This window comes from Trypanosoma melophagium (assembly GCF_022059095.1).
Source record: "Trypanosoma melophagium isolate St. Kilda chromosome Unknown ctg37segment0, whole genome shotgun sequence".
Taxonomy (NCBI): Eukaryota; Euglenozoa; class Kinetoplastea; order Trypanosomatida; family Trypanosomatidae; genus Trypanosoma; species Trypanosoma melophagium.
This window is the reverse complement of record NW_027125174.1, coordinates 128,063-140,109: the sequence shown is the minus strand read 5'-3', so window position 1 is coordinate 140,109 and position 12,047 is coordinate 128,063. Positions and strand designations below refer to the sequence as shown.

At 38.8% G+C, this 12,047-nt stretch overlaps 3 protein-coding genes across 3 annotated transcripts; all 3 read right to left on the bottom strand.

The window, feature by feature from the left end:
• Positions 1-1,532: 1,532 nt before the first annotated feature.
• Positions 1,533-3,260, bottom strand: LSM04_000258 (Dual specificity phosphatase; the record flags this gene model as incomplete). The annotated part of the gene is made up of 1 exon (XM_067335833.1): positions 1,533-3,260. The coding sequence occupies one exon, from the start codon at positions 3,258-3,260 to the stop codon at positions 1,533-1,535; it is 1,728 nt and encodes a 575-aa protein (XP_067188305.1).
• A 926-nt stretch (positions 3,261-4,186) lies between these two features.
• Positions 4,187-7,726, bottom strand: LSM04_006252 (Clathrin/coatomer adaptor; the record flags this gene model as incomplete). Its single annotated transcript, XM_067335832.1, has 1 exon — positions 4,187-7,726. One exon carries the CDS (start codon positions 7,724-7,726, stop codon positions 4,187-4,189), a length of 3,540 nt encoding a protein of 1,179 aa, XP_067188420.1.
• Positions 7,727-8,525: 799 nt separating this feature from the next.
• Positions 8,526-11,540, bottom strand: LSM04_008195 (Helicase; the record flags this gene model as incomplete). Its single annotated transcript, XM_067335831.1, has 1 exon — positions 8,526-11,540. The coding sequence occupies one exon, from the start codon at positions 11,538-11,540 to the stop codon at positions 8,526-8,528; it is 3,015 nt and encodes a 1,004-aa protein (XP_067188450.1).
• Positions 11,541-12,047: the final 507 nt, after the last annotated feature.

Here is a 12,047-nt window from a genome sequence, read left to right as displayed (position 1 = left end):
CTATTTGGTTCTGCTTGTATAAATCGCAAGCCCATATACACACATACATACACAAGAGCAGAATCCTATACATATATATATATATATATTCCATACCACACATGGAGAAATATACATGTATATAAAGGTATCTGGATAAATAAATAAAGATGTACATACACAGATAGACAAAGATATAGAATATATATATATATATATATATATATCTTTGTCAATAGAGGGAATGGTAGCAGCGAATAGTAAGAGAAAAATAAAAAAGAAAAAAAAGATAGCGAGAATGAATGAGAATAATAACAATAACCCAAACAAAAAATGCAGAAAAAGTTGTATTTTTCTTCCTGTTTATTTTTTCTTTTTTCCTTTCTTATCCCCCTTTGATCTTCCCTAATTTCTCGAGGTTGCTAGACACACAAGCAAAAGCGAAAAACGATTGTTTTTTTTTTTGAAGAAAACAAACAACGAGAGACAATAAAAATTGAGTCCATCACTATTTACAATCAACTATGGCAGAAACAGAGGAAGCCGCGGCGGCAGCGAAAAGAAAATACCCACGACAAGAAAAACGAGACAAAAACAAAAATGAGAAAAAAAAAACAAGGAAGAAAGAAAGAAACGAAAAACGAGAAAGTAGAGGTAATAAAGTCAAAAGAAAGGAGAACAAAAAGAAAAAAAGAGAAAACAGAAAACGAAGAAAAACAAAAAAAGAGGCAGGACGTGAGGAACGGTGATTTCCAAAAAAAAAAAAAGAGAGTCAGAGGAACAAAAAGGGAAAAAACACCATTTAAAACGCAAGAACAAGAAAGAAGTGAGAAAAAGAAAAAAAGAAGGTCTAAAAAAAAACATAAATCGTCCAAAACGTAACCAATTCGCATATCCACTCAAATTCATATTTATATGGGTAAATATAGAAAGAACGAAAAAAAAAGAATAAAAACGACTGATTATTAATGGACACTACCGTTTCATCCTTCTAATACCTCGTCAGGGTTGATGATAACCTATTAGTATGTCTCCTTTGGCCTGTTTTTTTTTATTGTTGTTGTTTTTTTTCGTGTTCTACGCCTTTTTTGTTCGTATCATTATTAAACCTTTCTTTGTTTTTCCCCCTCTCTTAACCCCAATCCCCCAAGATACTCTTTCGGTTGCATGCCCTTTTCCTTTTTTCTCTTTATTCTTCCTCTTAAAGGGCCTTATTGGCACATGGCCACGAACACACATGTAATGCATATATCAGAGACATGTCGCCCCTCCCTCCCTCCCCAGAAAAAAAAAAGATACTTAAGGTAATCCAGTTCTAATACATTTTCATAAATTATTACTTGCGCCTCTTTTTATTTTTGTTTCCTTTTCGTTTTTTATTTTTTATTTTCTTCTTCTTCCCTTTTCACGCATGCTTTATATATATATATATATATATTATTATTATTATTATTATTATTATTATTGATTTTGTTTTTTCTCTTTTCTTCTTGCTTCTCATGTTGTTTTACTTGCTACTGACCGCACATTTCACTCTCTGCCTTTTTGAGGCTTCATCCCCCTTCTTCCTCTCCCTTTTCTACGGAATTACCAAGTAAACCCTCTTTAACATCAAGTTCACCGGATGTTCCTGCTGTGATTGCTGCTTCCGTTGTAGTACATGGTGTTGCTGCTTCTGTATCACTTGTTTGACCTGTATTTGCCGGTGTGCTTTCCCTTGGGAAACGCAATAGTTTAGTGGGAATCGTCAGTCTTAGTTTCTTTCCAGGGACAACACCAAGAGTCTCAAATAGTTCTGGTCTCTCCACGTATAACTTCTTCGCTATCCTCACACTCTCCGAGGCGGCAAAGAAGATGAGACACAGTGTATTATCCCCATCAACCTTGCTACTGCTATTACTCCTGCTGCTGGTGTTAGTTATTGTTTTATCACCAGTACTATTTATAGTCATAGTTGTCGCCGTTGACAATTGTGATGGTAGTGGCGGCGGTGACTGTTCTTGTTGGGCCACAAGTGTTGGTGTATCAGCAGTGTGAATATCAACCGTATCATCATCCTCCTCTTCCTCTTCCTGTTCCTCATCCTCATTATGTTGTTTCTCATTATTATTATTACTATTAGTATTAGTGGGTGGACGAATGTGCATCATCACCTCCCGCACACACCCAACATAATCCTCAAAGAATTTGTGTACTACCGATGTGGCGGTATCACTAGCAAGATTACGCACCGCCAAACACAATGAACCACACCGCCGTGTACGCACCGCCGTGTCCATTCCCTCCTGCCACGCAAGTAATGCATCAATAAAGCCCAAATTTGGTTCTACGCGTGGACGTCGACGCGTAACATACTGCAGTGCCTCCGCCACAGTCCATCCATTGCGGCGAATAAGATAGGCAAGCACAACTGTTGCAGAACGACTGCGGCCACGCTGGCAGTGTACCAGCACGCGTGGACACTGCGAAGAATTACTACTAGTGGGAGTGGAACCAGTCGGAGAGGTCAAACTAGTTCCAGCCTTGGTAGTATTAGCATTGTTAGCAGTAGTTTTGTTCGTAATATCGTGTAGTTTACTCTCATAGTATGCGCGGCGTGCGGCTTCGAGGATGGTGAAGGTTGGACGAAAGAACTGCTGAATGTCAGCATCTGTTGTATCGTCTACAGCAAAAGGGTACACAACAATACCGCGGTCTACAGACCAGTACTCCTCACGTGAGATGTTGAGAATCGTCGTAATACCTTCACGACGCAGAAACTCTGCATTCGTAGCATCACGTACACCGCCGAGAAAAAGAAAATCAAGTATCTTTGTTGGTGGCTCATACCTACCAGTCGTGAAAGAGTGGAGTAAGCCATGACCAAGACTAGGTGAAACCAGTGAAGAACTACACTGTTGATTTTGTTGTTCTTGTTGTTTTTGGCGTTGCCCGTGTGAAGAGCCACGCGTTATATGATGACTACTCCCTCTGCTGCTACCGGTACTGCTGCTGATACTGGTATTGTTATTATTACTATTAGTATTATTCTTATTGATATTGCCGCTACTATTTCCATTATAACAATTACCATTATTACTACTGTTAATAGTAGTAGTGGTATTAGTAATAGTGTTGGGGTTGTCAATATTCAGGCGACGAAGATCCACAACGTTCTTATCAGAAAAATGATGATAACGACGTTTTGTACAGCCACGCATTTTGCCTGAATAACCCACACCTCGGGCGAAGGTTGGCGGTGGCGGCAGTGCAGGTGATGTGTTTCTGTGGTTTGACTCCATTGAAGCCCTATTATTGATGGTGTTTAATACAGGAAAAAAAAAAACAGCAAAATGTAATCGTAATAATAATAATAATAATAATAGTAATAATAATAACAATAATACTGACGACGATGATTACAGTCGGAATGCTGTGTTGAATAGCAGCAAGGCGGGCGGTGTATTTTGCTTCTTTCGGTGCTTAATTGGCTGATAGCTCGGAGTGATGAATACACCTATTAATAAGAGATTTTCTTTTTTCTTTGTGTGTGTGTACCGGGTTGGTGTCGCAAGTAAAAATAAAATAAAATAAAATAAAATAAATAAATAAAGAACAAGAACAAGAACAGTTGTAAATTCTGCTCTCCTTGTCGTTGCTGTTTCTTCTTCTTGTCTGAATGGGAAGACAACTCTGGTTCTCCCAGTTTCACTGTCTATTTACATGCTGTATTTTAGTAATATTAGAAAGAAAGAAAAAAAGAAGGAAAGAAAAAGAAAGACGGAAATACAGTAAATGTAAAGAAAAAACGACACACATAGTGTGTCAAAAGTAGCAATGAATATTTAGGTTAATGTGATCATCAACACCAACAGGAGCAATAATATGTACAAAAAGAAAAAAAAATGTCGTTAGGGTCACTCGCATAGACAGCAACAGAGCTGCTAATCAGAGATGTACAATAAATAATAATAATAATAATAATAATAATAATAATAATAATAATAATAATAATAATAATAATAACTATAAAAGGAGAAAAGAGACAGCAAAAGATTATTAGAGTATAAAGAAAAGTCATTTTTTATTTGTTTCCACATTATGGATTTATTATCCCTTTTCCCTTCTTCATTTCTTTTACCCGTTCTATTCTTCACGTCCACTAAACAAAATATCAAATAATGAAAGTATGTTTAGTGGGATGAACTTCCAAAGGAAAATTATCAAGTTATGATGCCTCCTGCTGTAATAAAGCAGCTATATCCTGCAACAATAACTCTGTCAAACAGGGCTGGTATGATTTCGCTGCAATCGTTAATCCCTTCTCTCCCTCTGCAGTATCTTCTTGCAGTAATACCGCAACATGAGCTTTAGACGTTGCCAATGATGATGACTTGCGAACATGGAGTAAACCTCTAAATGATGTGACATCTCTAAACACATCTACATTTCGAATCCTTAGTTTAGAGAATAACATTGGTAATACTAGTTGTACACGAGTCAAGTCTACAGGAACGAAACTACTTAGAACAGGCGCCTCCACAAGTGATTTTTCAAGGACTTTTTCCATAAATTCTGAAGATTTCATGTCATCTTTAGGCACTTTTGCAAAGTATGCGTAGTGTAGTGGTAGAAGTAGTGAATGACTTGCTGGTTTTTTCTCACGAACGAATGATATTTTAAATTCTAGTGGTTGCACAAGGGAATCAGGAAGTGGATTAAGAAACTTAATAATCATTTTTTTACTTATTGATACTGACCCCTTTAGACGATCTGCAATATGCAAGACCGCTTTCTCTGTCTCATTTTCAGAAACTTTGCTATCTTTGTCTTGCTTTTCATCATTGTCGTTATTATTATTATTATTATTATTATTATTAAATTTCTTGTTCTTGGTGGCAGCAGTAGCAGTGTTGGTGTTTTTAGATTCGGCTAATTCTAGGAGTATGCTGTTTTCTCTATAGTTTTGTGTATCCTGTTGTATACAAAGTGTAACATCATATGCACTACTGCTACTTGCCATATTAGACACCTCTACTGTGAGTGTTAGCGAGGTACCTTCCTTTCGTACACGACATGATTCCATATATAGTGTCACACGTAGATATCGTTCATCTAGAAGAATAACGGGATCAAATAACTCTGCTGCCGCCATTGCTGTTGCTGATGCTGATGTCTTATTATTATTATTATTATTATTATTATTCTCTTCCCCTTTACGTGACTGTAGTAACTGTGCGTATGGAACTGTCTCTGGAAGTCGTTCCTCTGCTGTCAGAGCACGTGTGACATCCACGTTTCGAAACCTCCGCGTTGCCTCATCCTCCACTAATTCCTCCGCCCGTCTACGTGTTTGTGTTGGCGCCACATAATTAGACGGACGTGATAAATCACGATTGATGGTTTGTGCCTTACGTGGGAGATGCTGTCGGTGTTGTTGTGGAGATGCAGAACCCTGCAATTGCAAAGAGTCAGCCGCAACTGTCCCGGGTTGTACCTCCACCGGTGGTTCCTCCCGCGCTAATGAGGCACCACTGATGTAAAACGCCGCCACTTCTCCCCGTCGTTTTTGTTCTTTTTGCTCTTGTTGTTTCTGCTGTCGTCGCCGTCGCAGTTCCGCATCTCCCGCAAATCCACCGAGTCCAGCCGTCAAGATATCATCCAAATCATCATCCTCGTCTTCTTCTTCTCTTTCTTCGTGTTCATCGCTACTGATATTGCCCTTCGTGTCGGGTAGGTGAATAAGTTCGGGGATTTGACTGCAAAAAGGCTCCGAAATGTCGAGATCGTCGGGCGGCAAAACCGCCGTTTGGGCACCGGCCGCAACGGGCGGAAGTTCCGCCGCGTAGAGCAGCGGGCCGATATTTGGATTCACCACAACTTGATGATAGACCAACTGCGCCCGCTCCTGCACATCGGGGTAAATACTATGTTGAAACAACTGCAGGGCAACATGTGGGAGTTGTGGACTCTCCGGCATTGGCATTAATGGCGCCGGTGTACTTTTCTTTCCATTAGAAGGTGTGAGCCGCTCTTGCGACGGGGTAATTACTATTGATTGTGGGAGAATTACAGCTCGTAGTTCCTCATCTGTTACTGGATCTTCCGGCAGTGTGAACTCCTCCTCGCCGTTGACTAAATTTAAATGCCGCGGGGAGGGTTGATGGACGTACGCGGCAATCTTTCCAACAGCCGTCACACACACGACTTGTGCTTCCGGTGGGAGAATGGCAATACGATCACTAAGAAGTTGGGTACACGTGAGTCTTTTGTTCTGTAACCAGTAGGGGTATTCCCCACAGAGGAATGCGGCTCCTTTAATAACTTCCCATTGTGTAGATCGTGTAGAATCGCAATTTAATAAATTGGAATTCGAAAAGAAATGAGATAATGCGTTAATACCAAATTGTCGTACAGCATTTACTCGTGTTAATACGGTTACAAGTTCTCGCTGAACCAAATCTCCATGTTGATATGTAGAGAGATTTATGAGACTAATATCAATTAATATACTTGTATACCATTCAAAGTCTTGAATAAATGCGTAATCATCTATCTGTGCAATTTCAATAACAGTTTCAATAACACGATTTGACCAATCTTCATCCGGTGGGGCACGTACACAACGTTCCATTATCTTATTAATAGTTGAAACAATATTCTTTTTTGTGACAAGTCCACGTAATAGTTCAAGTGCTTTTTTCCTAATAGTTGAATCAATATCATCTAAACATGCTAGAATAATATCACGATGTTCACTTAATAATTTTGGATTATCTAGAACCATACGTGACATGGCATATAAACCCAAATACTTTAGATTTTGATCTGAATCTTCTACAAATAAACGCATTTTTTCTGCAGCCAATCTCGTTAATGATGGAACTTTACTCATACCATTAGCCACAGCAAGAACACATTCATATTGAACTGATTTGGCTCCTGTTGTTTCGATTAAATTTGTTATAGGTTCAACTAATTTTTTTCCAAGACGTGGTTCTAAAGAAGCAAAATATCCAAATACCTTTACAATCTTAATGAGGGTCCAATTACTATGAACAGTGTAAAGCATAGAAAAGAAAGGTACTGCAAGACCAAGAAAATTTGCTGGATTACGACGGGCCAATTCACATAATACGCTTACTACAGCACCACGTACAGAAGGATCATTATCGCAACGTTCACTATTTCCATCAAGTTTTTCTCTTAATTTTGGATAAGTAGGACGTAATGAATCAGGATATGTAAAAAAGATACGGTATAGACTTAATACAGCCTTTTTTCGAACATAATTACGTGGATGATTGAGTAAATTAACTACATCTACAACGAGATCTCGTGCTAGATCTACTGTACAAACAGATGCAATACAATAAAGTGCGAAACCTACTTCATATTGATTTACACTAGAAAGATCACGTTTTAGTAAAGCTGTTAAAAGTGGTAATACATCTGTTTTTGGTGTAAAGGTGAGACAAGCTGCCATATATCCTATACGTTTATTAGCAAATACCCTGTCTGCCATAACCTCAATAATGTTAAAAGCCCCATAAGCTGCGGAATGGCCTAACATAGAAAAATATACTGCCTTTAACACAGCTGTCAACTTCACACTTTGTACAGTAGAAGTAATTTCTTTCTTTGTATCAGCAATACATTGTTCAATGACTTCTGCCTCACTCTTTGTGGTGGATCGCAGTTTACGCACAACCTCCGCAAGGGAGTTCTGAAAGAGAATCTGACCCGCTACCTTTGTCGCCTCTGCCATTTAACGCTATAAAACTATACTATATTTTCGATTCCGCAATATGTATGTAAATTGGGATAAACAACACAAATACACTTAATCACACACACTGCAGGGGAAAAAACTTACTTTCTCTATTTGTTTTTTTTTATAACCTTTCTCTCGTACTTAATAATTCTTTTTGTTTTTCTTCTTCTTCTTCCTTTTTTTTTCTTTTTGGCTGGGAGAAGAGGAGAATAAAGAGGGAGTTCAAGGAGGTCTCCTTGATGTCCTTCAATTTAATAGACCTCCTCTACTAAACACAACTATCAAAAAGCAGTATATGTGTATGTATATAAACTGTGTAATATGTTTGTAAGCTGAAGAATATTTATTTTCTTCTTTTTTTTACATAGGCTTAAAATCAAATTGGTAAAAAATGAAAGAAAGCAACCAGAAAAAAAAAAAAAAAAATACAAAGAGGAGGGAAAAAAGAGTAAATTATACAAAAGAATCACAAGGACGCAGATTGTTCTTTTTTTTTCTCCCTTTACATTTATTATGCAAAAGAAACAAGCACAAGATCACAATAATATATATCAACAAGACAAACCAACAACTTCAAATCGAAACAGAAACAGAGACAAAAAAAAAGAAATCATAACTAAAAAAAAAAAACCAACACCACCAATGAACAAAACAGATGGAGTCATACAATAATTCACTCTTTTTTTTATTTCTCTTCTTAAGTGATTTCTCTCTCTCCCTTCGCGGTATTGGCTCTCAGTATTTGTTTCCTGTTTTTCCTTTTTTTTTTTAGAAAAATTCCAATTCCTCTTTACTAGATTTGGGCACCGAGGGCCGAAGTCTTTTTCTGAATACGAGTTTGTGCCTCTGCCTTGGCGTCATTAAGCCGCTTCACCGCATCTCGTACAGTTTCTGCGGTTTTACCAATAATAAGAAGATACAACGGCCGCACCCCATCACGCAGACGATGTGAATGCTTAAACTTCCGATCATAGTAAACACCCTTACGGACAATTGTGGTACTCGTTTCCTCTGCAATAGTTCGTAGTAACGCCGCGCTTTGTATTCGCAGACGTACAAGTTCTGGTAAATCATTAATAGGATATTCCGCCTCAAATCGTACACTTGTTGTGGTTGGATCCACAATAGCTTCTGTTGTTTTACGGGCGTGTGCAAGTGCCAATGCCACACGATCTTGTTGCTGTTGTGTTGTAAGTGCCATGCCACTACTCGGCTTGTGCAGTGTTAGTGCGGTCGATCCCTCGCCGCCTCTGCGGGTGCCGTCCTCCTGCACAGACACAATCTCAATATTATTTCCATCATTATCATCTTCGCCATCTTCCTTATCACTATCGGAGAGATCCGAGTCGGAGCAGGAGCTGGCGGAGATATACTCTTCCAGCCCTGCCGCCCGCGCTGCGGCTTTAAATTGCTCTTGCTGATCACGGTCCGTAAAGCGCAGTTTCTTCGCCTTACGATAACCACGGTAAAAACCAGTATTGTGTCGAACAACACCTTCTTTACGTTTTTCCCGCATTTTAGCAGCTCGTTCATATAATTCTTCTGGTACTTGCTGCTGCGCCCGTTCAAGTCCTTCACAAAGGTCTGCTGCAATATCATCATCTTTTTCACGTGTAAAAAAACTTACAGCTTTTCCTTTTTTTCCAGCACGACCTGTACGACCAATACGATGCACATAAGCTTCATAATGATCAGGAAGAGTATAGTTAATAACAAGTTCCAAATAAGGAATATCAAGTCCACGTTCTGCTACACCAGTCGCAATAAGAATAAACTGATTACCTGGTGTAAAGTACTCTAATGCAAATTCCCGATCTAATGGATCCATACCACTATAAAGGACAGCAAGTCTATTCTGATATCCAGAGGCAGAGAGTCGTGCAAATAATTCATCACATTCATCTTTTCGTTGAGTAAATATGACGACAAGGTGTTCGCCTTGACCTCCTTCATCACCAAGAATTTGAAGCAATTTTAGAAACTTTTTATCTTCTGATCGATTATGTTCTTCTACTTCATATACTTCTTCATCAAAGAAAAAGAAACGTTGTTCCACATTTGAAGCAGGTGTTGGTTTACCTCCTACCGTAATTTCTACGGGATCTTTTAAATGATGCACAATAACTTTTTTTAATTCTTTTGGCATAGTTGCACTAATTAATGCAGTTTGTCGATCTGGTCTAATATTTTTCAAAAAAGCTTCTACATGTTCCATAAAACCGCTATCAAACATTCGATCAGCTTCATCTACTACAACAAATGATACATACTTTAGTGAAAGTACAGAACCATCATTGATAGTAAGAAGATCAAGAAGTCTACCTGGTGTAGCAACCATTACTTCACATCCTGCTCTACACTGTTTAATATTATCCGCCAGTGGAGTTAATCCATAAGAAGAAACCAATCGAAGTTGAGCAGCTTTACAAAGTTTATCTGCTACTTGAACAATTTGTACAGCCAATTCATGAGTGGGAACAAGAATAAGCCCAATAGGTCCTTCACCTTTTTTACATGGTTCTTGTCCAATACAGTGTCGAATAAGGGGCAATAAATAAGCTAATGTTTTTCCTGAACCTGTTTTTGCCGTAACGAGAAGATCTCTTCCACTCATTAGTGCCGGAGCTCCTAAGGATTGAACCGCAAAAGGTTGTTGAAATCCCTCACGCGTGAGCACGTCTATTACGGTGTCTGGTAATCCAGATCCATTCCAACTACGCATAGGTCGTGGCGGATCACGTCCTCGCACCTTTGCTCCATCCAATTCCTTTAATAGTTGTTTAATCTCCTCTGCGGTGAGTTCCTTTACATCGGGCGGAGTGACATAAAAGTCACGACGTACATTTGGATACTCCACACTCGCATGATCCACATATTTTAATTTACGCAGCCGCTTCACATCTTCAGGAGGAGGCGGCGGCAACTTTGCAGTCACAACGGCATTCATGAGATCGTGTGACTCATCTGTGGCATTCACTACTGTTAATGCAGTGGAGGTAACGGGTCGTAGTAATGCCTCCCGCAGTTCCTGCAATCCTGTAGATGTTGTTGTTTTTATTGTATCATTTCCAGTAATTCCAGTAGTTGTTGTCGTTGATTTTGTTGTTAGTGTTGGTCTTCGCCCAGCGGCGGTGATTTGTGCATGTGCGAGTAATCGCTCACGAATATCTGCGAGTTTGGCGTCATCTGTATTATCATCGGCCTCATCTGCACTAGAAACAGAGGAGGAATTTCCACCAAATGGATCGTGGCTGGAGTCACTATCACTAAACACGACATTCTCATCTACGCGAACTCCAGTAGTCGTTCCTCCTAGTTCGGAGATATCTTCATTGTTATGATTATGATTATTGTTATTGTTGTTATTAGTGTCGTGGGAATTGCCATTCTCATTATCAGAGAGAGAAGTATGATGAGTGTTATCATTGCCCGACTTTAATTTCCGGTTAGAACCACCCAACGGAAGCTTTGTGTTTACAACTTCACGAGTTACTACACCAGCAGATAAAAGTTCATTATGATTGTGAGTTTTGTTCTTATTGATATTTTTATTACAACTGTGAATAGCAAGGTTGTTATCGCTGCTACTGCTGGTGCTAGCACTGCTGTCGCTGCTACTAAGGGAACTACTCCTACTCCTATTATTACTATTCCTTTCCTTTTTATCCTTTTTTGTGGTATTTTTATTATTCTGTTTCGAAGATTTTCGCTGTTTCTTTGTTTCACTCTTATGATTACTAGAAGAAGAGAAAAGCGAATCAGTGGAGCTTGTGCTGCTCCCACTCCCCTCCCGCTCACGCTTACCCATCACTCTTTTTCTCTCACAGAATTCTCTCTATTCAACGCAGAATAGAGAGAGGGATAAAATCAAAATTAACAGAAACTCTTTTTCGAGTCTTACGAGGTTCTTACCTCGTAACTTTACACAAGTAAACACAGACTCTCAATCAAAAAAAAAAAAAAAGAAACACCCTCCTCCCTTTCTTTTTCTCTCTCGTTCTTTTTTTTTTCCTTCTCTTACTATTTACAACTCTCTCTTAGGAGACATGTGAGTACGTGTACAGAAATACAAGTAAAGAAACGACACAGTGCCCAACCAGTCGGAGCAGCAATACATGCAAAGAGAAAGAGAAATAATAATAATAATTGTTATTATTATTATTTTTATAAAAAGTTTAGAAAAAGAAGAAGAAAAAAAGGGAGAGAAAAAAACGAGATTACGTCAGGTAGAAAGACAGACATATCAATAACACACGGTTCACTGCTATTTGTGTGTGTGTGTTGGAACCTCATACTAACACCATTATTACAATAA